Here is a 27,598-nt window from a genome sequence, read left to right as displayed (position 1 = left end):
ATTCAATTTTACATTGTTATTTAGTATTTTAAAAGAAGGAATTCTAAAAGAAATAAGCAAATCATTTAGAATTGACGGATAGTCTCTATTTTGTCCGTAAACCCAGAGAAATGGCATGAATCTGACAATGTTCATTGTTGAAACTTCTATCTTGTCTTTTGTGCGGCTATGTGGTCTAGTGGTATGATACTCGCTTTCGGATCGGAAGGTCCTGGGTTCGAGCCTTGCTCGGCGCATAGTTGAGTCCTTGGAAAAAAGGCTCTTCATTCACATTCTCTCACCGTACTCAGGTGTAAAATGAGTAACTGGCCGTTCTATCTGTCCGAAAAATTGTAATATCTTCTAACAGGCGACATGTCCCGTCCTACATGTTAAATGTTGCTGTTGACCGGGGACCCCTTGTGAAGCGCTTTAAGTACATTTAGTGGATATTGCGCGATATAAAAGCTCAATCTAAAAGATCAATCTAATATCTTAATATAACTTTTTCCCCTCAGGGTGAAGCTGGTGACGATGGTCTAGGTGTTCGACGAAAGAGTTTCTCAAATCCTGAAAACATTGAAAAGTGAGTAAATAGCTTTATTTCGTATCTTCACTCTTCAAGTTCTCATACTTTTCTTATAATCCATCACTTCTCCGTTATCTATGCATCTGTAACCCCCCCCCCCCCACACACACACCCCCAACCAACTAATCTAGTTTTCACTGGGTTATATACTCCTTAATATACTACACACATATAATATACACACAGACAGAAATACATACTCACTCACAAACATATTCACAAATATACACACAACTCTATCTCTTTTTCTTACTTTACCTACCTTTTCATAAATCTGCAATCATTCAAATAATATACACATCTCCATGCAATCAGAAGACACACAAAAATACACATTAGATATAAGACCTCAACATAGAATGTTTCAGTTAAATTATTGCAGATTTAATAGATTAAATAGCACAATCATAAATCGATATTATCTTTGAAAAAAGAATCATTCACCTAAACATTACTATCATAGCTTTTGTTTGATGCGACATAAAATTTGATGAAAAAGAATGTATTCATCTTTTTTCAATATAATGCATTTATCCAGAGCACTATATTTTATAAGATTAGTTTGATAAATATTATTATAAAATCTTCCTCAATAGTACCTTCAATTTCCAATGATCGGCCAATTTCTGAATTTTTGTTGTTGAATGCATTCATTACTAAGACTAAGACATCAAAATAAACATAAACAAGCAGAACAGATGTAGGCAGCAAACAGTTATTTTTTACGAGAAGAATTAATTAAGAAAAGCCTCCATGATACCTGGTGTGTGAGATTACACGTGATAATAACAAGAATGAATTGAGTAGAGAGGTGCCAGGGAATAATATAGAATACAAACTTTTTCGGCGATATTATCAACATAATAAGTGCGGCTCCGCTCACCTTTTTGGTGTTACACATGGTACACTAAGAAAGATAAGCCGGTATTGGCAATAAGACATAATAGTAATTCAATGATTGTTTCCCTTTAAAGACGTTCTTGACAGGTGTAAATGAATATTATGTTTCTCATATTTCTATAAAGATAATGAGTACAGTACACATTACTAACATAAAGTCGCTTTTGTCTTAAAGACCATAAAATTGCCATTTTTAGTTTCGCTCCTCCTGTAAGGAAAATATTGAAAGAAAGAAAGAGCGTAGCTCTTTGAATGGTAGTACCACAGTATTGGTGGGAATGTAGAATGATCCAATTAGTGGAATAACAAGTTAACGATTACAATCACAAACTACAACAATCGACGAATATTTGTAGATCTTATTTTTCTTACTCGTCGATCGTTGTAGGGTGCAAACGTAATCGTTAACTCGCTAATGTTGGGTGAAATACAATTCAAATGTTTTCTAAGAGCGATACAGCTTTTAATTTGCTCTGTTAATTAAAGGTCAATTTTTTACCAACATTATCCATCGAGATCAGATTAAGGATAGAGATTCATTGCTTGATAAAAGACGGAATGAATAGTGGATCGGAGGGTGTGTACATTGAAGGACCAGAAAAAATATCAACTGTCGTTGAAAAAAATCAACAACATGGAAGCTAAGCCGATATCATGCATCAAAACCTAACAATAGCACTAGTCTCATAGATAGTATGCGCTTGACTAGGAAGCTCACATTGCCATTCGGAATTAGAACGGCCAACACACAAAACTCTGTAACCTTGGACTTTTATAGTCTGTTTATGCAGTTTAGTGAGAATTACTCATAAACATGGATGGCAAAAAACAATAACAAAGAGCCGAATGACGTCAAATTCATTCTATCTATAGATATAACTGAATTATGTTTGAATTTAAAGAGTGGAGGTAATTCTGACAGGGGTGCAACATTTGTGTTCCACCGTCTCACAACGGTTTTATGTCGTGAGGGATATCCATGTTAAAAATAGATTTATGTTATAGTCTACACTATGAAACGCTGATTTATATTGTTCGTCTTATTGTCTTGTGGTATGATGCTCACTTTAAGATCGGAAGGTTCTGGGTTCGAGCCTAGCTCGGCGCATAGTTGAGTTCTTGGAAAAGACTCTTTGCTCACATTCTCTCACACTCAGGTGTAAAATGAGTACCTGGCCGTTAACAATGTTGTCATAGTCGGAAAAATTGTTATATCGCCTAACAGGTGTCATGTATCGTTCTATTTGTTACGTGTTGCTTTTGATCAGGAACCCTATGTAAAACGCTTTGAGCACGTTATTGGTCTATATAAAAGGTCAAATTAAAGCTCAAATTATACGAGCTTTTGGCAACTGGTTCACGACGACAAAATACCGTTATGTTGAGATTGGTCACATTTGTTTATTCTGAATCCAAGAAAAAAAAACTGTCTCAAATAGTTGAACATAATATGTCGGTATTATTGACCCCAGTAGCTGAATTAATTATTCTATTTGAATGCAGCGTACAAGTGCAGCAATCCAAGGATAACCTCTTGTTCCATTGACCCGATGTCATTCTAGTCTAAAGTAATACATCATGCAGACCAATATCTAATTAATTAACCGATCCATTACATAAAAGTGTATTGATTATGTAAACAACGACTCGCGTTTGACTGGTTCCTGAAATCCCACCACGTAAACAACACAATTTTATATTGCACTTGCCAATCAATGGAGATTCTGTTAAGCTGATGTGCACTTATTTCCAGGTCTGATAACTCAATTCATAATAGGCTCATGGTTGTAATGGAAATCATAAAAAGTGATGCAAAATAGTGTATATTGCAACAATGTTAAACTAGGCCCATAATTTGCGTTCGGATGGCAGACCTGCATATATGTATACGTCGCCTAAAGATAAAGAAACCCTAACCCGCTCACCAGCACTTTTTTTTTGCAACCAAATCGATGTAAAATTTGATACAAATATTAGTACTAGCTTCTCACGACATTGTTAATTCATCAATTTTATTTTTTATTTACGCCAAGACTACATGACACATCATCTTAAATTTCTCTTGTGTAAATCGATATTTTTTATTAGAAACACGCCACACTTCCGTTTCGCCTAACAGGTACATAATCAAAAATCGGTTCGGTTCCTCCATTTCCTTCAAATACGTTAATGGAAATAGCAAAGGAAAAATATTGATAAATTCCCAGATGTATTGATTAGTATTGATTTATGGGTCTTTGATGGATGTGCTCAAATGAACGCTATCAATTCGTAAAGGCTGAATTTATGAGCATCAAATAGTATTAAGCTACAGGCCACAACTGACTTCAAATACCGCACTATGTATCGGGGCTGTATGGTAATGTATGAAATTAATTTGACAGTATTTACAAAGCCCGTGGACACATGGGTGACTGAGATATATGATGTCAAATCCTGTATTAGAATCAAGCGATGTTGAGCTTGGTTAGAAATAGGATTGATGGTCACAATGACAACCAGGCCGCGCAGTAATGTCCTAGGGTAAGTCACTTTCCAATAGAACTCACCCGTCTAAGGTGTGAACGAGTTCCTGATTACCTATAGGCTGTGATCAATATTTCAAACATGCTTGTACCAAAAAGATGCCGGGTATACTGAATGGATAATTGAAAAATTGTAGAATGCGCCAGACGTGCTGTAAATCACGAAGGTAATAAACAAAAATGAGTAATATAGCAGCTTCAAAAATAGAACAAAATACCAAACACGGAACGTTTTGGACTCAAAGCCCTTCTTCAGCCAACAAAAAAGAACCCATTGAAAACATACGAATTTTACGTCAACGGCTGAAGGATGTCGAGGACATGGTCATTGAGTTCAATAAAGATGTTATAAGGGAAAGTCATTGTACATAATAATTAATTTGGGAGACCACTTCCTCCCCCATATATTTTCCTCTCACTTTCCGATTCTCTCTCTCTCTCTCTCTCTCTCTCTCTCTCTCTCTCTCTCTTTCTTTCTCTCTCTCTCTCCACACCTCTCTCTCTCTCTTGTGCTCTCTCTCCCTCTCGATCTCTCTTCCTCATCTTCTGTCATTTATGCATTCATCATCCCATTCTTTCCATTAGCCCCACCCATTCTCTCTCTCTCTCTCTCTCTCTCTCTCTCTCTCTCTCTCTCTCTCTCTCTCCCCCCTTTCTTAATGTTTATCTGCGGATATGTGTTAGTGTATGTGTCCGTTGGGGGGGGGGGGGGGGGGCTAAGTTATCAACAGGGCAAACCATTCTTGAGTTGTCGTCCAGCGACCTTCATTAAGCCGATAGAGCATCCGGTCCAATCGAACAGTCTTGATTGGAATATATGATCAGTTACGTCATAAGCAAGCCAAAGAGTACATACATTCGCCAATCGCCAGTCGAGTTACGTCACGACATAATCGTCTCAGCGGACACGGGCAGTTTTGTCCACGTGACCATCAAATCAAAACGTGATGTTTACGATACTGGCTGGCGAGTTGACCGATTGGATGGGATTTCACGATGTTGTAACTACCATTATCGATAGAGATAACACTGGTATGATCTGGTTGTGTATACGTTTACTCCTGGCATTGCAGCGATACTCCTCCCACCCCCCTCCCTTTTGGAGTTTCTCTTCATTTCTTCCAAGCTCTAAAACTGATTCTGACTGCAAAGTCTTCTTTTCCCTAAACTTTTCAACTCTCTGTTGCCCAATGAGAAACCGATGAAAGAATGGTTTAATAACTACTTTCTTATTGAACAAAGCTTTGTCTGGCACATTTTCATGAACATCTTTTCATATACTTATCATACACCGGTGCCTGCTTCCGAATGTGTACGATATAATAAAAAAACCCACTTGGATTGTTGTGATGTTTTGAAATTTGTGAGCAATGTTCATTTTTGAGCATATTTCACACACCGCGAGCGCACGAGAAATTAAGGTTGATCATCAATGACAAACCCCCCCCCCACAATGAAAGCGATCTATATTAATGTTTTCGTCCAACCAAGTCATCGATCACATGATTTGTTGCTGTCCAAGGATTGGATATTTATTAGTAAATGTAAACACGCTGCTTTGTTTATGAAAGTTGTAAACATACCCATGTGTCAAGCTGAAAAAAATGACCAATCGTGATGTTAGATATTTCAAAAACTGTGAACATTTTTCACTATGTAGGTCACTTTGAACACAATTTGCAATGTGACCAATGACCTCGAGCACATGGAAAGGTAATATAAATCATCCCCATTCTATTACCTTTTAAATATTATTTTAAAAACCGGATGTCAGATCTTACCGTTTTCACACAAAGAGAAAAAACAGCGACTAGAATTGGATTCAATAAAGTCAGAATTAGACGTCTACTTCTTTTATTTTGTTGAAAAATGTCTTCAGTCTGCAAATATAACTGGATAAAGTAAAGAAGAACTATGGTTTAAAAGAAAGTGAGTCTCGCAGTTCAAAGGGTTAAAATAAGAAAGCAACCCGGTAAAATTAATTTAAATTGAATTTTTCTCAGCATGCTCCGGGCAGAAAACATAGCAAGTCTCATGTTTTTGTGTAGAGAAAAATAGGGAAAAGGTGAAAAGGAATAACACAAATGGTGCTTGTCACACATGATTGGGTGTCTTGTTTCCATTGTTTGTGTCCGTAAGGTGAACGTCGATGGGATTTTCATTGGAATCAAACTCGCTGTGTTTTGGCTACATTTGAAAGTAAAGAAAGGATACTTAGTGTCAAAACACTGTTGGGTTTCAGTTTATGGATGAGTGGGTTATTGAGTATGCAGTCCCTGTGAGATTCGTTGCCATTCGATTCGCATGGCATCGAACCTTTAAAAAATACAGCTTTTTTTGTTCGCTTTGGCCGAACATAACTGTGGGAATTTCAATATATCTACGTCTTGGGATTAGTTATATTCTATTTGACCTTGAGGTCTGAATATTTTTTCCTGGATCAAAGGGCCAAATTATTTTTATCTGATCAATTATAGATAGCATGCTCATCATCTCTCTACCGTACACTGGCAAAGTGCTATTTCACATTCATGTTAAAAAACCCCGTTTATTTCACATCCCGATCGATAGGAAAGATCCACTACTTGTCAACAAGTCTCAAACAAGAGACTTCTTTAGTCAGTCGATGATCCGAAAATCACAAACTTAATATCATTCCAATCGACCACAGGGCCACACAAACAGGTGTGTATAAATTTTATCTTTAAATTGAGCGTTTATATAGAGTAATATCCACTAAACGTGCTCAAAGAGCTTTACAAGGGGCCCCTGGTCAACAGCAACACTTAACATGTATGACGGGACATGTCGCCTATTAGACGATATTACATTTTTTTTTTTCGGACAGAGACAATTCTGTTAATGGCCAGGTAATCATTTACACCTGAGTACATTAAGAGAATGTGAATAAAGAGGTTTTTTTGAGGACCCAACTATCGAACCCAGGACCGATTCGAAGGCGAGTGTCATACCACAAGACCACAAAGCCGCACAAGCCGTATCAACCATATTCCCTCTTTAAGTACCGTACTATATCATTTAGGAGAAGAAGATAGCAAATTGTGTTATATAAAAGGCTTGTTGATAACAATATAGAAATTAATGTCCGATAATTAAGTGATATACTAGATTATGTTCATCGAGAATGATACTTGGTCGAAAGAGAAGTCTAGTCATGGCCTCACGTTTCGTATTAAAAGTGATATCTTATTTTAATACACAATATTATCTCTAGCACTGCAAGGTGGTCCTATATAGAAATGTACCAATATAATATGTTATATCTTAGTAGTTCAATCAGTTGCGTACGAAAGTAGACCTTTTTTTTTCTTTTGGCTCTGTTCCCCCAGCTAGAATTAAATTATAGATGGTGGAAATATCTGGGATAAACAACACCCTGTCCAAAAGTAGTTTTTAGCGTCCGTTTAGTGCTATGAAAAAGATGAATCTCCCACTATATTGGTCTTTTGCCACAATAGAATTACCATAGTATAGTACCAAATCAGATTCTAAGGACTCGCTACACGGGCATTGACTCTATCCCAATTACTGACATAGAATTTAGCCTAATCGTAGCCTTTGTAAACGAATAGCCTGGCATTGACCAATATTTTCATCAAAACACAGGGCGACGAGCACCAAAAGAAAGTAATCAGTGAGTTGTATTCATGTGTACGAAAATGGGACCATTAACTTGTTAGTTTGAGTCCTTGTACGACAAAGTGACAAATTTGGGAGCAGGCACTGGCGTAAGATACACATATGTAAAAGTATGTATGGAACAGTACCAGACAAAGCGAGAAAGAAAAATACAAGACACAAAGAAGCATCCAAAAAAATCAACCTGCCTCAACAAGCGATCGAACCTCCGACCTCTTGATTACCGATCAGACGTGCTTTCATTACAGCACAGAGGTTACCTTAGTCGAGGCGGTGTTGTTTTTTTTTTTGGATTGCTTTTTTCTACTTGTACTTTTTTTCTTGCTTTGTCTGGCACTGTTTTATACAGACTTTTTCAAATCTTTCCCAACAACTACTGACTTTTTCACTATGATCGTCGCCTTGTTATTGTCACGTAATGTTTAGATAAGTGTCAGGTTAGAAGATAGCGAAGGCAACGAAGGCTATGGTCTGACCATTTGGCCCCGAGAAAGGCTGTCCTTGTAAGTGTTGACATATTGCAATTGCCTCTCCAACTCAATTATTATAAGTAAAGAAAATATTAATAAGTGGCTGGGTGACCACGGTCAACAAAAGATCCACTAGCCATTCCGTTCTGTGTTGTCTTTGGTCAAACATATCGCCGTGGTTATATAATGTCTCTTTTTTGCCCATCCAGCACGGGCAAAGACGTTGTATACCAGTTTTGTCGACTGGTAATATGTGCCCGTAAACGATGTTTGTTGAGAAAAAAGATTGGCGCTTTAATGATATTGTTTGGTCCTATTTTAGTGGGGAGATTGGATTTCTTTCAAATTATAATTTCTGTCACTGTTATTCTGGTTAATAATGGAGACCAAACTATTTTCCTGATGTGGGGGTCTTTCGATCTCGCACGGAGTGCTGGAAAGGGGGTGGGGGATCACTCCTGCTGTACATTCTATCCTTTTCTTCCTTGTTGCTTACCCTATGGATAGGCTTTCATGATTTTTTCCTAGTCCCGGCTTAGGGTCTTCCAACAAGTGGGAAATAGTCAATGAAAGGAGGGGAGGGGATGGGGAGGGGGTTGGGAGGAAAATTCTATTTTTTCCTTGTAAGTCATCTCCCATTTATGTCAATTACTGTTCTTTCGGTGGAACAGTAAGATTTGGTCTCAGGTTAAAGCATACTGAAATGTATTTAGTTTATATATCTTTATCATATGACATGACTAGGTGTAACAATATTGACATGAGAGTAGAGTAGAGTAGAGGAGAGAGAGAGAGAGAGAGAGAGAGAGAGAGATAGAGAGAGAGAGAGAAAGAGAGAGAAAGAGAGTAAGAGAAAGAGTGGAGAGAGATACAGAGAGAAAGAAAGATAGAGAGAGAAAGTTCTCTATAAGTGATATATATATATATATATATAAATATATATATATATATATAGAGAGAGAGAGAGAGAGAGAGAGAGAGAGAGAGAGAAAGAGAGAGAGGGAACGTATATTTTAAAAATTATACCGGAATGTATTCAGTTTGTGTGTGATATTTGTAACACTGTGTGAATTGCTTAGGAATGATTATCAAGATTTATTGGTATTATTATAATCTAACCCCGATTTTAAAGATTTATAATGAAACCACTGGAAATAAACTAGAAAGTGTAAACAATTAGCTATTTACGGTTGATTAAAAGGGGGTGTGATTGAGAGGGTGGTAGTGGAAAAGGTTCATTATAAAGCAATCATTATTTGTTGTTGGCCTCTGTTCTGTTCATTAAATGAAAACTTGACATAACAGGAATCAATAGTTGGGATTTTTTAACAAAAAGTTTAACGATCCGAAACATGTTGCCTAAAACATATTGCTTGATACACTAAAATGAAATATTAGTAAATGATGATGGTGATGATAAAAATAATGATAAAAATCTCATCTTCCTCCAGGTAGATATATGACATCCATTTAAAGATATTGAAATTCTTAATTCTTAACACATTTGTCTTCCTCCATGAACTGATAAAATAAGAATAACTGTTATTTGAAGAAATCAGTACTCGTAAAAAGAGAGAGTAACGTGGACCTGATTTGAATAGTTATACTTTGCTGCGATACTCTGAAAAAAAAAACACATTAAAATTTTTGGCCAGAAATCTTTTACTTCAACTATCGCGTGATTGAAATTAACTTGATTTTGTCAATAACTCTCAAACCTGATACTTCAATTTCTTTTTAAAGAGTACGACAATTTGATTCGATCACTGTTTGAAGAAAGAAGAAAATTTGAAGAAAAGTTTTAATCTGTGTTTTTCCAGAGTACGGCAGTATTGCTGGCCTCGCTTTAGCAAAGGTCATAACGAGACAACTACTAACTCAATAAATTTGACAATCAATAAATTTCTTGGAAATATTTTTTGACAGTTTTTGTAAGAAAGAGGAATCTCTCTCGAAATCTGCCTAGATCACATAAACACCTAACTAAATAAAACCCTGCATGACTGCACATAATATCGTTGATACAATCAGAAGGTGGACTTTAGCGCCTGAACAAACGTCTAATAAATCGACAAGTATCGAAAACATGTCCTTCAACTATCGCTTGATTGAAATTAACTCTCAAACCGGACTCTTTAGTGAGTTTTTAAAGAATACGACGAGTTAATTCGATCACTTTTTGAAGGAAGAAATTTCTGGCCAAAATATTTAATCTGTGTTTTTCCAGAGTACAAAGGTCATAACGAGGCAACAATTACTGACTCAATAAATATGACAATCAAAATATTTTTTGGAAATTCTTTGTAAAGAAGAGGAACCTCTCTCGAAATCTGCCTAGATCACATAAATATCTAAACTAAATAAAACCCTGCATGACTGCACATAATATAGTTGATACAATCAGAAGGTGGACTTGAGCACATGGACAAACGTCTAACAAACCCACAAGTATGCTTGAAATAACATGATCGCAATCTGAGCTAACCAATGAAATAATAACAAGTCTGTACCTAATTGTCTACTTGGACACACTTAAAATAAATAAAATAAAAGATATAAATATTTTCCTTTATTCATCCATAATGGCAGCATGGCTCAGCGGTACGGTATTTTTGCTTCGTACCCAAAAGGAAGCGAGTTCGACTACCCGCCTCGTTGCCTAGGCCTTGAGCAAGTCACCTAGCCCTAGTTAACTTTGTGGCGCTGTACTGCTGCTGACGCCTGGGTTATTCCAGTCTTCCGTTGGAATAGATCCTAAAGACAAATTTCCCCTTGGAAGGGAATTTTTTATTTTTAAAAATTTTATTTTAAAATTTTTCTTTAGGGTCTATTCCAAGAGAAGACTGGAATAACCCAGGCGTCAGTCGCAATGCAGCACTGCAAAGTGAGCTAAGGCTAGGTGACTTGATCAAGGCCACACAGCTTGAAGGGTAGTCGAACTCGGTACCTTTCGGGTACGTAGCTAAGACCATATCGCTGAACCACGCTGCCCTCTGTACACTTGTAAACATGAATATGACAACATACACCATACAAACATCTTAAAAGAAGAGTCAAATAATTATTGATATTCTTAATGTGATTTAATTTGATAACCGGACAAATCAAGTTTAGGAACAGTGCCGGAGCGCATTTTGAATCTTTACAATCAAACACCACGTGCACATATTTGCAGGTCTGATTACACAATTTGTTATGGGCTCATTGTTGTTATGGAAATACTCTCAAACCCACGCAAAATGTTCTCTAAAATTACAACAATGTTAAAACAAGCCTATAATCACGTATGGTTACCACCAGACTTGCCACTTGCTTTTAATCATGGATTGATATACGTTTTAAAAAAAAGGAGAATACAACGTGAGAATATTCGTCTTCAAGAATTGGCTATGATCTAACTTAAAATCGATTGCAATTATCAAAATTGTTTTTTTGCCAATCTATATAATTTAATTTCTCGCTTTCAATGTTTTCTCACGCCTTATTGAATCCCACACTCTCTTCCCTGGTTCTTATAATTTCTCTTCATTTTTTCTTAACAATAAAGAGTAAAACTGATTGTCTTTAATTGCCTCGCCCCCCCCCCCTCCCCCTTTCTTTTCCCCTCTCTCCCCAACAAAAACATTTAATTCAATCTTGTTTCTTCTGTTAACGGATCGATACTCTAAAGAATAGGCAGCGATTAGTCAGCAGCTTTTTACTTGGCGACCTGTTATTGATGGGCTGTCAACGATTTAATTAAATGTCCGTATGTAAACAATGGGCGAATAAAACGGAAATTGTCCGGTTGCCAAGTGACGACTCCTAAGCTTTGCTCAAAACAACAGAATGCAAGAATGAAAATATAATGTGTTTTATTTTTTTCAATGTGGTAGGACTTGGAATTTGTCGACGTGTACTTATTTGCAGGTCTGATAACCCAATTCATTATGGGCTGATTGTTGTAATGGACATTTTTTTTTTAAATGACGCAGAATATTGTTTATTACAATAATATTGAGCTAGGCCCATAATTGCGTTCGGATGTCAGACCTGCATATATGTACATGCTGGTATTTGCGGTTATTTATTTATTTATTTATATTTCTATATTTATTCTATTTTAATGGCGTTGTTAAAAACGCCACAACCACATTATCTCATTCGTCTGTGGTGTATTCCTCGTCCTGTTTTGTTGATAAAGGGGAAACCGAAAACGTCCATTTTATATGTTTTCGTGTATTAAATTGAAGCCCATATTCAATTTCACATTGTTGTTATTATAATAAAATATATAGGAAATGTAAGAAAAGAGCATTGCACGTATGTTCGACATAATGCAAATACTAATGCTTGGAACTCGAAGAATTAAAAAAAAATGTTCAAAGTAAAATGAAATGAAATTAACAAGATCAAAGGATGTTAGAGTCTCGTGTTTCCCCATTATCAACCAATATTAGACGAGGAATTAAACACTACCACTAAAGACGAATGTGAGATGAAAAGACGGTGTTGTTCAAGCAAACAAACAAAACATTGTCTTCCTTAATAACCGATTTATCACCTATTCAGTTTTTTTTGTAAATCTAATCAAAGATTTTTATTTTACTTATCATTTTGTTTACTTTTTATATAAAAAAACCCAGCCGTTCTTTGCAGACAAAAAACAAAGCTATTAAAAACCAGCTATAAACACATTGAGGGTTTGTCTCTTGAATTTACATAGTAATAAGGATTTGACAAGTGGATCATTTCTCACATCAAATATTGTTGTAATCCCGTTGTAAAATATTATATTCTCAGAAGAAAAAAAAATAACACGTATTTAAAAATTTGTCCAGAAAACTCGTCCTTTAAGAATAGATCAATTTCAATGACCATCATCTTGGTAAAACACTCGCGAGGTCCCAGATTAGAGAGTATTAATTTGCCAAGGTGAGGGTCATTTAAATCGATTGACATTTGAAGGACGTTTTTCTGGCCATTATCTTTAAATAAGTGTTTTTATAGAGTAAAACAACAGTTAACAAAAGAACATGATTCGTGTTGAAACATAGGTCATACGCATTTCCATTCTTGTTTTTTTTCAGTTCCTTTCTCTCTCTCTCAGTCTCTCTCTCTCTCTCTCTCTATTCTCTCTCTCTCTCCCTCTCCCTTATTCTTTCTATCTATTTGTTTCCCCTTTCTCTCTCTCTCTCCCCCCCCTCTCTCTCTCTCTCTCTCTCTCTCCCTCTCCCCTCTCTGTTCCCGTCTCAAACATTTTCTTTTCCCACCAACTGTTTCAATCCTGCTCTCTTTGAAAAACAAATAACACTCGTTAATTTAACATCATGTTGTAAACATTTGATTCATGCATATGACATCTTAATGAATAACCATTCTATGCCTTATTTTAATGATTTAACATTTAGAGGATCAATCGTGTGCATTGAAATGGAATGGGGCGTCAAATTTGATTTGAAATTTGTTTCAAGAAATAAATATAGTATTACATTTTTAAAGCACGGAGAATAATATCACAAGAGTATCTGTTTCCAAAATCTTCTCCTGCCACAATGACGAAAGGTTAAAAACAATTTCATTCACCTTTACCCTCCATGTAAACGTTTTAATTTGATTTGAATATAGATAGAATGAAGTTGATGTCACTCGGGTCTTTGTTATTGATTTTTGCTATCCACGTTTATGAGTAATTCTCACTAAACTGTATTATCCAGACTATAAAAGTTCATGGTAACACACGTGTGTTGGTACATTATACTTCTGGATGGCAATGCGAGCTTTTTCGCCAAGCGCATACTCTCTATACCTGACCTGTCGTCTCACAATGTCTGGGTGAACAATAATCACTACGACAAATAACCGGTTTGGAAAGGTGGGACACAAATACATTCCGGTGAATGATCTGCAGATTAAGCAGCTTTGGGCCCTCTTCTGATCTAGTTACGAGATTCTTCTTCTTCTTCTTCTTCTTCTTCTTCTTCTTCTTCTTCTTCTTCTTCTTCTTCTTCCATTCTTTCAAAGTAGATCCAAGCTGGATTCCGATGCTGGTAACAAATTCCACGGGCCTACGAAGATCATGGGCATTACCATAGAGTTTCGTAGTGATATCCGTATATCGAGGCCAGCATCTGCTGTTTCTATCCATAGAAGCGAGCAACATAAACGTCAAAACACTTTTTAATTAATTAGTTATTGTATGCACTCTGTATGAAGTCAATGACGCTCAATGAGAAAACTGCCGCACCCTGAAAAAATATAACACATTTTTATGGTTTTAGCCAGAAAACTCCTCCTTCAAATATCGATCGATTAAAACAACCCTTATCTTGTCAAAAACTCTCAAAATTGGGACTTTTGCGAGGTCCCAGGTTTGAGAGTTTTTGACAAGATGATGATTATTTTAATCGATCGACATTTGAAGGACGAGTTTTCTGGCCAAAATTATAAAAAAATTTTTTCTCTCTCACATTACGACAGAATAGAAAGTTTGTTGAAGTGACGTTGGGTGAAGTCATTCATCTGGTTCATTGTTGATAGAAAACCTGATAGGCCTTGGCGTTGGAGACTGTTTGTTTTGTCATAGACTCGTAGACAAGCCCTTAATACATTATTCTATTCTATAGAGAGCCAGTCAGTGTTGTTAATATTAGGTCTGACTTTTCCTCTTCGTGTTCGGCGAAGCCAATCAAGTGAAGTCCAGCGGGTGTTGCGTTTTTATTCTAATAGAGATAGTAATGTAGAACATTATGTGATCGTGATTCCCTTTGATGGAAATTGAAAGTTTATTTAATTTTGTATTATGATAATGTGTGTATTTGGGAAGTTACCTTATGAAAATTGATTTTCTCCTTTAGAATTGACCATTATATTTACGTGCTTTAGTTCTTTTTTTTTTTTTTTAATTATCAGAACCGACATCATAATTGCCATGTTATCTTGTGAGCTATACTACCTTATGGTTATTTCTAGTAAGTTTCCCGCTACTACATCTAAGAAACAAATTGTTTCTTATAGTTTGACATGACAAAACTATAAATGCAAAATTTTAAAGATTGTAAGGTTCTCAAACACTCTCCCCCCCCCCCCCCAATATAAAAAACAAAATAACAAAAACAGAAAACAGAAACAAAACTAAACTAAAAAACAAAAAATAAACCCCACAAAAAAAAAACAAAACAAGACAACCCCCCCCCTAAAAAAACAAAAAATAAAAACCAAAAACAAACAAATAAAATCCAGACGAAGACCAAAAAACACCAAAAAAAAAACAAAAAACGGAACACCCCACAATAAAAAAAAAAACAGAAAAAGAATTTCTTTTAAAAAAACCAACAAAAATTAAACAACCAAAGGACAAAAAACCCCCCAACAAACCAACCAACAACAACAGCAAACAAAACAAAGCAAAGTAAAATCTTAGCCTACGATTTCTTAATGAAAGAGTGTTGCATATCTAAATTTCTATGCCGGCTTTGACTTTCTACTGTGTTTTCCAGTTATAATTTTGAACCCATAATCCTTAAAGTTACGTCAATTAGTAAGGTTAAACTGATTTTTTTAAAAAGTATTCTTTTTATGAGGACAAATTTTATTTGGGTTTTTATCGTTACTATTACCTCAATCCTCCCCCTCTCTCTCTCTCTCTCTCTCTCTCTCTCTCTCTCCTCTCTCTCTCTCTCTCTCTCTCTCTCTCTCTCTCCATTGTAAAAATATAATATGACGTAAATATGTGCTCAGAGGTCAAGTAAAGTATACATTCTATTCTATAGATAGACAAATTTCATTCGATTCTCTCAACCTTAGGATTTTATTGAACAAATTCGTATGAATGGTGTCAGGCAAAGCTTCTTCTTCTTCTTCAAGTACCAAGTCTGTGCCAGACATCGGTGATCATGATACGCCATTCATCTCTCTGATCAGATAACCTCAGAAAACTAATATTACTCTTCTCTTTCTGTGTCACCCAGCTGTTCAAACTATTCAAATATGTTTTTCTTGGTCTACCTTTACTCTTTTTACCTTCTATCTTTCCTGTGAGAGCAAGATGTTCAATACATTTATGTCTATTTAGGTGCCCTAAAAATTGCATTTGTCTTTTTCTTATTGTACGAATTAATAGCCTTTTAGTTTCAGCTTGCTCTAATATTTCTTCATTAGACTTCTCTGTCCATGAGATTCTTAACATCCTTCTAAGAAACCACATTTCTGCTGCCTCCAGTTTCTTTCTAATGTCTTCCGTAATTGTCCAGCTTTCGCAGCCATATAATAATACTGACCATACGTAGGCCTTCAAAACCCTATGCTTTGTTGTCATTGAGATATTGTGGTTTTTAAAAATTAGACTCATTTTATTAAAACTATCTTTAGCTATTGCAATTCTTCGTTTTATTTCTGTGTTGCATCTGCCATCTGAAGTTATTATGTATCCAAGATATTTAAATGTCTGAACTTGTTTTATAGTTTTTCCATTGCTTATTAAGTTGCATATTGGATTTCTTTCTCTCCTTGATACAACCATGCATTCTGTCTTTTATACATTTAAGTGTAACCCCATACGTTCACTCTCTGTGACTATTTTATTGAGGAGTAGTTGTAAATTTTCTTTTGAGTCTGAAATTAGTGCTGTGTCATCTGCATATCTTATATTGTTGATATTCTCACCATTGATCTTGCTCAATGCCTGGGCTATCTCCTAAAGTTCTAATAATTGTTTCGCTGTAGATATTGAAATGGTCTGGTGACAAAACACATCCTTGTCTTAAACCTCGTTTAATTTGTATATATTTACTTAATTCTCCTTCAATCCTGACGGCTGCACTTTGTTTCCAATATAAGTTTCTAATAATTCTAAGATCTTTTCCGTCTATGTCTAGTACTTCAAGGATATTAAATAGCTCACAATGTCTAACTTTCTCGAATGCCTTTGAGTAATCAATAAAGCAAATAAATAAGTCTTTCTGGACTTCAATACATCTTTCCATCAACATTGATAAGGTGAAAATAGCATTTCTTGTACCTTTGTCGGGGACAAATCCAAATTGAGTTCTTGATATCTCTGGTTTTATACTCTTCCTCATTCTGTTCATTAGTAGTCTTAAGAGAATTTTCGTGAAGTGACTCATTCCGTGGCCCCTGGTGACTTTGGAAGTGTTATAAACACTGACTTTAATAAATCATCTGGACAAAGCAAGAAAGAAAACTACAAGAAAAAAAACCATCCCAAAAAATCATTCGACGTCGACTGAGGATCGAACCTCAGGTCTTCTGATTACCTTCATTCAAATTTTATATATTTAAACAGTCGTAAATCACAATTCGGCAAATAGCGTCCCTTTTAGAAGGTAGTAAAGCAATCATTTGCCATTTTATCCGCTTGATGAATTGAGATTCATCTTAGCCCCGTGGTTGTAAAGTTTTAAATATTGTAGGCTATCCAATATATTGTTTTTCTTGTATACACTACAGGATTATGAAGGAGGATTATGTTGTGACAAGCATACTCAAGAAAAAAATAAATATAAATTACTTTATATTCTCATATCATATGTCATCTATATCCCCGAATAAATCACCTTTCTTTATACGGATAGAAAACATTATGGATAGGCAAATCTAATCTTTAGTCACTCTCTAGTTTATTGCTCTCGACCAGTCGATTAAATGGATATTAGTACATAATACGGCCCTTTCATTCAGGATTTCGTCTAATCTCGACAGCGATATTAAAAAGCGGAGTAGAAGAAAACCCCCCAAAGAAACCCAATCGCTGAATGGAAGTTTTATCGATGTAGCGGTTATTGTGTGCGATATTTCCATTATGAGCGATACCATTAGCAATTTATTGACTTTTCAACAGCAACAACTTTGTGAGTCTGTTGTTGAACACGCAGTCTATTCGCACAATAAGTGTTGGTATGGTGTGTTTTGAGAACGTTCTTTTCCAGGAATAGGGTTGTTTGTTTTGGTTTTTTTTTCCTTGGATCAAGCAAACATTCGAATAATGATGGAGATACGTTTTATGTTTAAGTTTTAGAAGAGGGTATGATTGTAACTTGAGTTAGTGTTATTTTATGAGTATTCATTCTTATTCAAGTTTTGTCAGGGGGAGTTTTCCAATTAAAAATAAAAAAATCTTTTATTTTTATGATAGAGGTGGTGATAAGAATTGTATTATATATGAAACCTTCAAAGCGTAATTTGTAGGATTTAAATACTAAAATTATACTATAACCCCAACAAAAGTGACATTTAGGTCAGTTTCATATTTTACATAAGACAACCGATGTAGTTTCTTACAATTAATGAAATCAAATTCTCAGCTTTCATTTTTACTTTTAAATAATTCTTTGTCACCTGGTTCACGATGACATAATAAAATACGGTTTTCAGATATCACGTATTGAATTAAGAATCAACAACGACGAAAACCACGACAACAACAACAACAACAACAACAACAACAACAACAATAATAATAATAATAATAATAATAATAATAATAACAATAATAATAATAATAATAATAATAATAAAGAGAATGATAATGATGATAATATAATAATAATGATAATAATAATGATAATAATAATAATAATAATAATATAATAATAATAATAATGATGATGATAATAATAATAATAATAATAATAATAATAATAATAATAATAATAATAATAATAATGATAATAATAGTAATGTATGTATTCATATAGCGCTTTACTACCCACAGGTATAGTGCTAAGCAGCGCTTTACAAAGCAAGCACACATACAAGCTCTCTCTCTCTCTCTCTCTCTCTCTCTCTCTCTCTCTCTCTCTCTCTCACACACACACACACACAACAAAGCATGTTTTACAAAAACCAAAGGAGTTTTTATTGTGTCTCGCCCATTGTTCATTTTATTTTCATCACTTTTGGGGCTCTGTGAATTCACTTTCCAAGGAATTGGATTCAATAGTCTGATGTCACGTCGCTCAGCAACGGCGGCCATCGCAGTTCTAAACAAAGAAAATTGGTACTTTCATTCCTCATGCTGACTAGAACTTTTCATATGTTTTGTGATGAGAATATGTAAAAGTCAAAACATGATCAGATTTATAATGTTTTTTTTTCCCTCTGGATACGCTTTTATGGTCGTCGGAGAAGTATTTCATAAGGACGCCCGCCATTGTTCCGATACTTCAGAGCCAGTTACTAAGTTACCATGCGTCATTACGAGGGAAGTGACGTTACGATTGTTGAAGCGTGTTTGGCCCAGCTCTATGACCAATTCTATTTATTCAATAGAACATATTAAAAGTCTGTAAAAGGAAATAAAATTGAAGCGCAATTGACCAAATCAAACCCAATAACGTAAAGAATATAAATAAGACAAAAAACTTCAAGAGCAATCACAAAATGTTGTTAAAGAAAACAATTAAACAAAATCAAAATAAATAATATAGCTCAAATAACCACCGACCTAATGTAAATATACATTATTCAGGTTATATTTCAGTACTATTAATTATCAATTTGCCCTTGTGCGCTGCTGTATTTAGAAATGAAAAATAAATATATGTAGCAGAGCTGTTAAGACTACAGATACATATGAAAACCAAGTAGGTGATAATACGTGATTTAACAATTTTACCACAAATTCTAAATTAAACGAATTTTTTGCAATTAATTCATCCAATCGTATTTTTTCTACCCTTTTCATAGTCTATCAGAAGACAATAGTGCCCTTCAAGATATATTATATGTCTAGATTACCAGTGATATCCCGTTTAAGAGACGAATAATATTGCAACTGTTATTATAATAACTCTAAACATGGATGGGTGTACTGTGTAATGACAATTAATAACAAGAATTTGCAAATGCAATCAGTTCTTCAACAAATGTCCTTTAAAGCCAGCTCAATCCTACCTTTTTAACGCGGATTTAAAGATTATATAATCAACAATGAAATTCCTTCCGAAGATCGAGGAAGAGGAGCAAAGTCTTTCACCTAAACAAGATGAGGAAGTGATAGATATTGTGTGCAAAGAAAATACAACTGTTGGAGAAGGCAACAACAGTGTGCCAGAAATCAGGCTAGAAACAGAGTACGGTGACCCCTGTGCTAACGAATGTTATTTCGAATCTAAATCCGTGTCCTTGACATCAACCACAGAAGACAATTCATCAGAATCAATATCTTCATCCCCTGACGATTCTAATACTTTAGAGAAGGCAAAGCTATCAAATGACTCATTATCAAGGGAAGAAGATTCACCACATCAAATTATAGCAGAAACTTCCGATGTCATATCAGATAATTTGATTAGTGAAACTAAATCAGAAAAACACACAGGCGAAATCTCCAATGAAAGTTCAAAAGGTCTTCTTCAAGAAATCATTGAATCAGAAAACACACCATTAAATGAAATAGTTTTCAATAAACAAGAAACCTCACAAACTTCCTTAAAGGATTCTAGATCTACGAGAAAAAACGGAAATACAAAAGATGCTAACAACAGCATCAAGGGCAATACTGAACCAAGAGCATCTTCTTCAAAGGGGGAATCTAATGGTAGCAACACGAAAAACCATCGTAAAATCAAAAGTGCGAACAGTAACTCAAGTAGCAACAGAGATTCACCATCTATATCTTGGTCTCCTTACCCTACAATACCAGATTTCGTTGTGAAAGGGTTAACTTCTAATGATCCAGGCAATCAAAATAGAGCTTTGAGAGGAGATTCCAGTAGCAATGAAAAAGTGAATGGAATATTAGACAAGATGGTACGGGAAAATTCAAGTCTGAAATCAGACATGAACTCTTTAGATTTAGTTAGGAAATATTATTCCTTGTTCCTGGACTTTTCATCGAAGAGAGAGCCTACACAAGACGAGGATGAGTAAGTAATGAAATATTTGTGACCCTATGCTTCAATTGGGTATTATATCGGAATGACCAAGATGAATGTAGTTTAGCGGCTATGTGGTCTGATAAGCGTTTTCGGATCGGAAGGTCCCGGGTTCGAGCCTCGCTTGGCGCGTAGTTGATTCCTTGGAAAAAGCTCTTTACTCACATTCTCTCACCGTACTCAGGTGTAAAATGAGTACCTGGTCGTCAACAGCGTTGTCTCTGTCGGAAAAAATGTAATATCGCCTAATAGGCGTCATGTCTCGTTCAACATGATACGTTTTGCTGTTGGTCAGGGACCATTTGTAAAGCGCTTTGAGCATGTTTAGTGGATATTGCTCTATAGAAAAGTTCAATTTAAAAAAAAAATCGAAATCATCATGTTTATAAATTGTATGCAGGAATAAAACTTACTTTCTTAAATGCAGACAGTTATTCTAACTCAGATTGTTACAAATAATCTTAAAATTTAGGTTTTAGCATCAGGTTCATCCCGATATAACACTCTTGAGAGACAATTGGTCACGTTAGTTTCCCTTCTTTTTTCTCTCCTTTATTTCTAGATTGTAAATCTTCAAGTAGGCTCTAACATTACCTTAAAGTTACGCAAGCGCCATAAAGCCCCTAATGTCAAACAATAATAAAGCTTAAAATATTGAAAGAGGTCTTTATAAAATATTTATGATTTCTGGAAAGAGCTGCATAGTTAATGAAGGGGAACAATATCATAACACAAAGCAGGAATGTGCAATAATTTAAGGGTTTGCGTCCCCTTATACTGACATATATTTCTCTCTCTCTCTCTCTCTCTCTCTCTCTCTCTCTCTTTCTCTCTCTCTCTTTCTCTCTCTCTCTCTCTCTCTTTCTCTCTCTCTTTCAAACTCTCTCCCTCTTTCTCTTCTCTCTCTCTCACTCTCAAACACATACATACACATACACACACTCATTACTTTAGCCATAAATTAATATATTTAGCTAGCTGTGCGGTTATGTGGTCTAGTGGTATGACATTCGCCTTCAGATCGGAAAGTCCAGGGTTCGAGTTCAGCTCTGAGCGGTGCATAATTGAATCCTTGGAAAAGGCTCTTTAGTCACAATCACTCATCACACTCAGGTGTAAAATCAGTACTTGGCCGTTAACAGCGTTTTCTCTGTTGGTAAAATAATGAAATTTAATATCCCCTAACAGGCGCCATGTCTCGTTCTAAATGTTAAGTGTTGCTCTTTGCAAAGTACTTCTTGTAAAACGGTCTGAGCGCGGTTAGTGGATATTGCGCTATATAAAACCTCAAGTTTATTTTTCTATTAGGTATCAATATAAAATCATTTAGAAAACCTATGAAGGTATCTATTATTCTCTAGTTTCCTCTCTAAATATTATGAAAAATCTAGTCCAAAATACGTTGATGATGAAGAAACACTGGGTCCTTGACATGAGGTTGTTTATCACATTTTGATACATATAGGTATCAATATTAAAGCATTTAGAAAACCTATGAAGGGATCGATTATTATCTAGTTTACTTCAGGCTAAAAACTATGAAAAAAATAGTCTAAAATACGATACTTTGTTCACACTTTTCGTCTCCTGGTGCCGGTCAAATTTCATTATCTAACTGAGAAACTGGTAAAGCTGGTCATTTCTATAATTCTTTGATTTACTTCACATTAAAGGCTTTCATGTCAAAACGGTAAAATAAAACTATTTTCACTGCTTTTACTACTCTTCAATTCCTCTCACACCCAATATTACCCAACTGATCTTTTTACCTTAACCCCCAGCATTTTTATTTTAGAACTTTTCAAAATTTCAACTGGAAAGTTGACCTCGTGCTTCACTTGATGTCAGAATTATTAATCTCGCAGACACTATGATGGGTGTCCCGGTAGCTCAGTTAGTAGAGCACTCGCTTCACACGCAAAGGGACCAAATCAATCCCGGGTGCAGTCGAGATTTTTTTCCGACTACCCCCACCCCACCCTCTTGTCCACCCAGCAGTAAATGGTAGCTGGGTCTCTTAGATCTGGCGGAAATTACTTGCTATAGGCTAGCGTCCTTTCCAAATGGTAGCAAGCAATTGCTTTTGTCAAGATTGACGCTATAGATAGTTCGAAGATGACACCACTCAGGTCTTTGTTATTGTTTTTTGCCATCCGCGTTTATGAGTAATGCTCACTGAACTGTATTAACCTGACTATAAACGTTCATGGATACACACAGTTTTGTGTGTTGGTCCGTTATACTTCCGGATGGCAATGTTATGAGCTTCTTAGCCAAGCGCATACTATTTCTAAAAACCGGAATAAACTCCGGCTCCATGGGTCTTACGGCTCTGAAAGAAGATGACGGTAATTTTGTCACAGGTTGTTGCTCTAACCTTGTGTTATTGAACAGTCCTTTTGGGTCATGAGGCCTACGGAGCCGGAGCATGACCCGGTGCCTGTAGTTGTGCAGGAACAGGGAGAAGATATGAAAAGGACGGTAGCCTTTCTCAAAAGTTGTTGGGTCTAATAAACCCACATATTCAATTGCTGCTCGACGAACAGACAATCAGAAAATCTAAAAAAAGAAATTAAATAAATAAAAAATTGAATCAACCTTAGGTTGACATCGTTAACATATAGCCTGACACTAGAACCCTCTAGGACTGGCAGTTTGACGTCATTTTTAGGTTTGTGTAGCGTTTAGTGAGTTGTCGTTAGTACAGCTCAAGGAAAAAAATTATTTCATTGGTTGAACCATTAAATACAACTCACGATTTGTTTTCTTTTGTGGCAAAAGACTGGCATTTTGATGTCATTTTTGGTCAGTGTCAGGCCGTAGCGATGGCTATGGTCAGGCTATAACTTTACGATGGCTATGTGAAGTGTCCCGTTGCTTGTCAGCTTTCCCTCCATTGTTAGATACTTCCATTTTGATGGTGGTCATAGCATTGGTCACTATGTAAGCAGACTGATAAGTATATCAAAACACGGTCAATATAAGGTTGTGACGTGGTGCCATAATATGTTGGCTCAGGGGTACAATGTCTCATTTGATCACAAAAATCAAGCAATGTTAAGCTTGGTCAGTAGTCGGATGTGTGACAGTGATCTTGGAAAATTCTGGTCCCGACGTTGTGTCCATGGGTAAGACACTTTAATCAATTTACCACACTCGACTCAGCTGAGATTGAGTACTTGGCTGGAGGCAGTGCATTTATTGTAAAAGTGTTAGTATAAAAAGGACGCCTAAGAGGCCAGTGGTACTCTTTGAAATAGAAACACGGTTTAATGTGGCCTGCTGGTAGAATAAATATTACATTGCAAAGCGGATTGAGCTTGGTAAAGCGTGGACAAAAATCGAGGATTCGCACATCTCATCTTTATAGTTCCAAATTCACCTTTTGGGGTACTCATTCACCTCGACCGAGTACCGACTTGAAACTGTGGTTCCCAAGTGCGGCTATGTAGTCTTGTAGTATGAGACTCGCCTTCGGATCAGGGGGTCCTGGGTTCGAGCCCGTTCTGAGCCGCGCATAGCTAAATCCTTGGAAAAGACTCTTTACTCACATTCTTTCTCCCTACTCAGGTGTAAAATGAGTAAATGGTCGTGTACAGTGCCTTCTATGTCGAAAAATACTTGTAACATCGCCTCGTTTTACATGTTAAATGTTGCTGTTGGCTGGGGACGCCTTGTAAAAAAGCGCTTTGAGCACGTTTAGTGGGTATTGTGCTTTATAAATACTCGATTTAGAAGAAAAAAAAAAAGGTGTAGAATATAAACAAAAATAAAATTCACACAATATTAACATTTACAACCATCTGATAAAATTCTACTGTAATATGCCGTTGACATGCAGCTATTGTGTCCGTTTGTTTGAATAAGGATTACGAGGTCGTAACTCGGTGACTGGAATCAGAAAGCTCCACTTAGTTGCCGTATCATGAAATACAACCTGGGATAGTCAGGCTGAATTTAGACTATGCACATATTACCCAAGACACAGAATCCTGTCATATTCTAACAATACACATTTATTTCATTTTGGCTAGAAAATCTTTTCTTCAATTATAATTCGATTAAAACGATTCTAAATGTGTTAAAAGTTTTAAATCTGAGGCTTTAAAAAGATAAAAGGGGTAGCTCAGTTAGTAGAGCACTCTCTTCACAATCAAAGGGATTGAGATCGATCCCGGATGCAGAGGAGATTTTTTTGGAGTTTCTGACCCCCCTCCCCCCCCCCCCTCCTTTCCCCCTGTCCACCCAGCAGTGATTGGGTAGCTGGGTCTGTTAGATCTGGCAAAGGAAAGTATTTTGCGATGGACTTAATTGCGTCCTATCCAAAGGGTAGCAAGCAATTGCTATTGTCCGTTTCATATGAACTCCGGCTCCACTGGGCTTATGGCTCTGAAGAACTACTTTTAAAAGGATAAGGTCTCAAACTACAAGATTGATGTGTTTGGTTTCAGAAAAAATGTGGAGAGGTCACTTGTAACAATAATGATGATAAAAATAAGGCCAGATGAAAACAGAGAATAAAAAGTCACGGGGTCAGTGCCAAACTCAAGATCTAATTGACACGGTGAATATAATTGTAGTTTATCGTAAAGATAAGTTGGTTGACATGTGTTGAGATAATTAAAACACAAAACCAGAACTTTGTACAAGTTGATTATGTGGCTATTCGACCTTTCTATTTGTGTGTAAATTTCTATATATTATTATAATCAACCGCCTCTAAGTCATTTCTTGTCGGGACAAAAGTTATGCTGAAAATGACAATTGAAAGTAAGATCAATAAAAAGAAATGAAGTGAGTAGGAAAGTGCCAGAAGACAACAGAGAATAAAAACTTCGCGGCGGCGATGGGGGCTCGAACCAGAGACCTTACTGGTACGACAACTCCGCCTTGAATTTTATAAAAATCAATAAAATCGATGAAATGTCAAATTTTAAAACTTTTTGCGAAAGCCATTTTTATAACAAATCATGTTAATCTTATAACTATTTCGTACATTAGTTTAAAAAATCCTACATATTTCAGTGTCTTATCCATGTCGACTTAATTACGGTTTGGAACGATGGGTCAACTATGTCAGTCTATTGATGCATTGCGTTTAGTTAAAAAGCTCATAACATCCGCCAGCCGTATATAACGTACCAACACACAAAACAATGTGTAACCTTAAACGTTTATAGTCTGATAGATTAGTGAGAATTAATAATAATAATAATATATAATAATAATAATAATAATAATTAATAATAATAATATAATAATATTATTATTATAAATAATATAATAATATAATAATAATAATAATAATAATAATAATAATAATAATAATAATAATAAAATAATAATAACAATAATAATAACAATATACTTTATTCATCCAAAAAAATGGAAATTCGTTTACAGACGTGGCAAACATAAAAATGTATAAATATAAAGTTAAAAATTAATGGCGGCAATGTATATATATATAATATATATTATATATATATATATATATATATATATATTTACATATTATATATGTAAATATATATATATATATATATATATATATTATATATATATAATACGTCTCGGTCATATAATGTGAGTGACAATTTATATTTAATATATATAAATATATCTATATATATATATAATTTATATATATATATATAATAGGATTCAGTAGTCTGATGTCATGCCGCCAGGCAACAGCGGCCATCTTGGTTCTAAACAAAGAAAATCATTACTTTTTATTCTTCATGCTGGCTAGAACTTTTCATATGCCTTGTGATCAGAATGTGTAAAAGTCAAAACATGATCAAATTTATGGTTTTTTTCCCCTCCTGATACTCTTTTATGCTCGCCAGGGAAATATTTCATACGGACGTCCGCCATTGTTCCGATAGTTTAGAGCCAGTGTTACTAAGTTACCATGCGTCATTAGGAAGGAAGTGACCTAACGACTGTTGAAGAGTATTCTTTCAAAGTGAAATATGTTGTCCCTAGTTTGAATTTATATGTAATGCATAAATTTATATAAATATAGAATTAAGAATTAATAGCGACACTTCATATATTAATTTTATAAATTGAGATATACTATTCTTATGGCCTCGTGTCCCAACTTGTGTGTGAATATTAAAAAAAAATAGAATTGAATTTAAATCACAGTTGCGCGTTAGAAATGCGAACACTAAAAAACAATATCAAATAATGAGTGACGTCAATTTCGTTCTATCTATTGTATGCTTGTTTTCTGTCTACCAGTCTTCCTCAATACGTTAACAGGTAAGAGCTGGCGGGAAAACCAAATCACACATGGTCCACCCCACCATTCAATCATCCGTGACCACAATAAGAGTGACAACACCGAGCATTGGGGCTTGTTGGTCGATGGTCGATGCATGATTGATTCCATTGACCACCTAAAAATTGAAATCAAACAAACGAACGCATGATTAGACACTCTGGGGTAACTGTTGCTGATAGGGACGGGTGTGTTTGATTGCTGGAAACCATCGCTCAACAGTGAAACTGTTGTGATGGTTAAAAACCGAAGGTGCAATATGAAAACAACCCATCTACGTACATAACAAATTGGAGATTGTATTATTA

At 35.5% G+C, this 27,598-nt stretch overlaps 1 protein-coding gene across 8 annotated transcripts in view; it reads left to right on the top strand.

The window, feature by feature from the left end:
• LOC144972686 (cilia- and flagella-associated protein 337-like) overlaps positions 1-27,598 on the top strand; it is a 91,102-nt gene that overhangs the window by 12,334 nt on the left and 51,170 nt on the right. For 3 of the 8 annotated variants that reach the window (XM_078914209.1, XM_078914207.1, XM_078914208.1), the window contains one exon: positions 498-565. In XM_078914209.1, coding sequence (XP_078770335.1) covers positions 498-565 — 68 coding nt within the window. Of the gene's footprint in view, positions 1-497; positions 566-14,716; positions 14,913-19,808; positions 20,990-27,598 lie in introns of those variants that run through there. The other 5 variants (XM_078914205.1, XM_078914201.1, XM_078914204.1 and 2 more) reach the window with 5 other exon arrangements.

This window comes from Berghia stephanieae, chromosome 5, assembly GCF_034508935.2.
Source record: "Berghia stephanieae isolate SIO BIC M18660-M18661 chromosome 5, UCSD_Bste_1.3, whole genome shotgun sequence".
Taxonomy (NCBI): Eukaryota; Metazoa; Mollusca; class Gastropoda; order Nudibranchia; family Aeolidiidae; genus Berghia; species Berghia stephanieae.
This window is presented reverse-complemented; position numbering and strand designations above follow the sequence as displayed.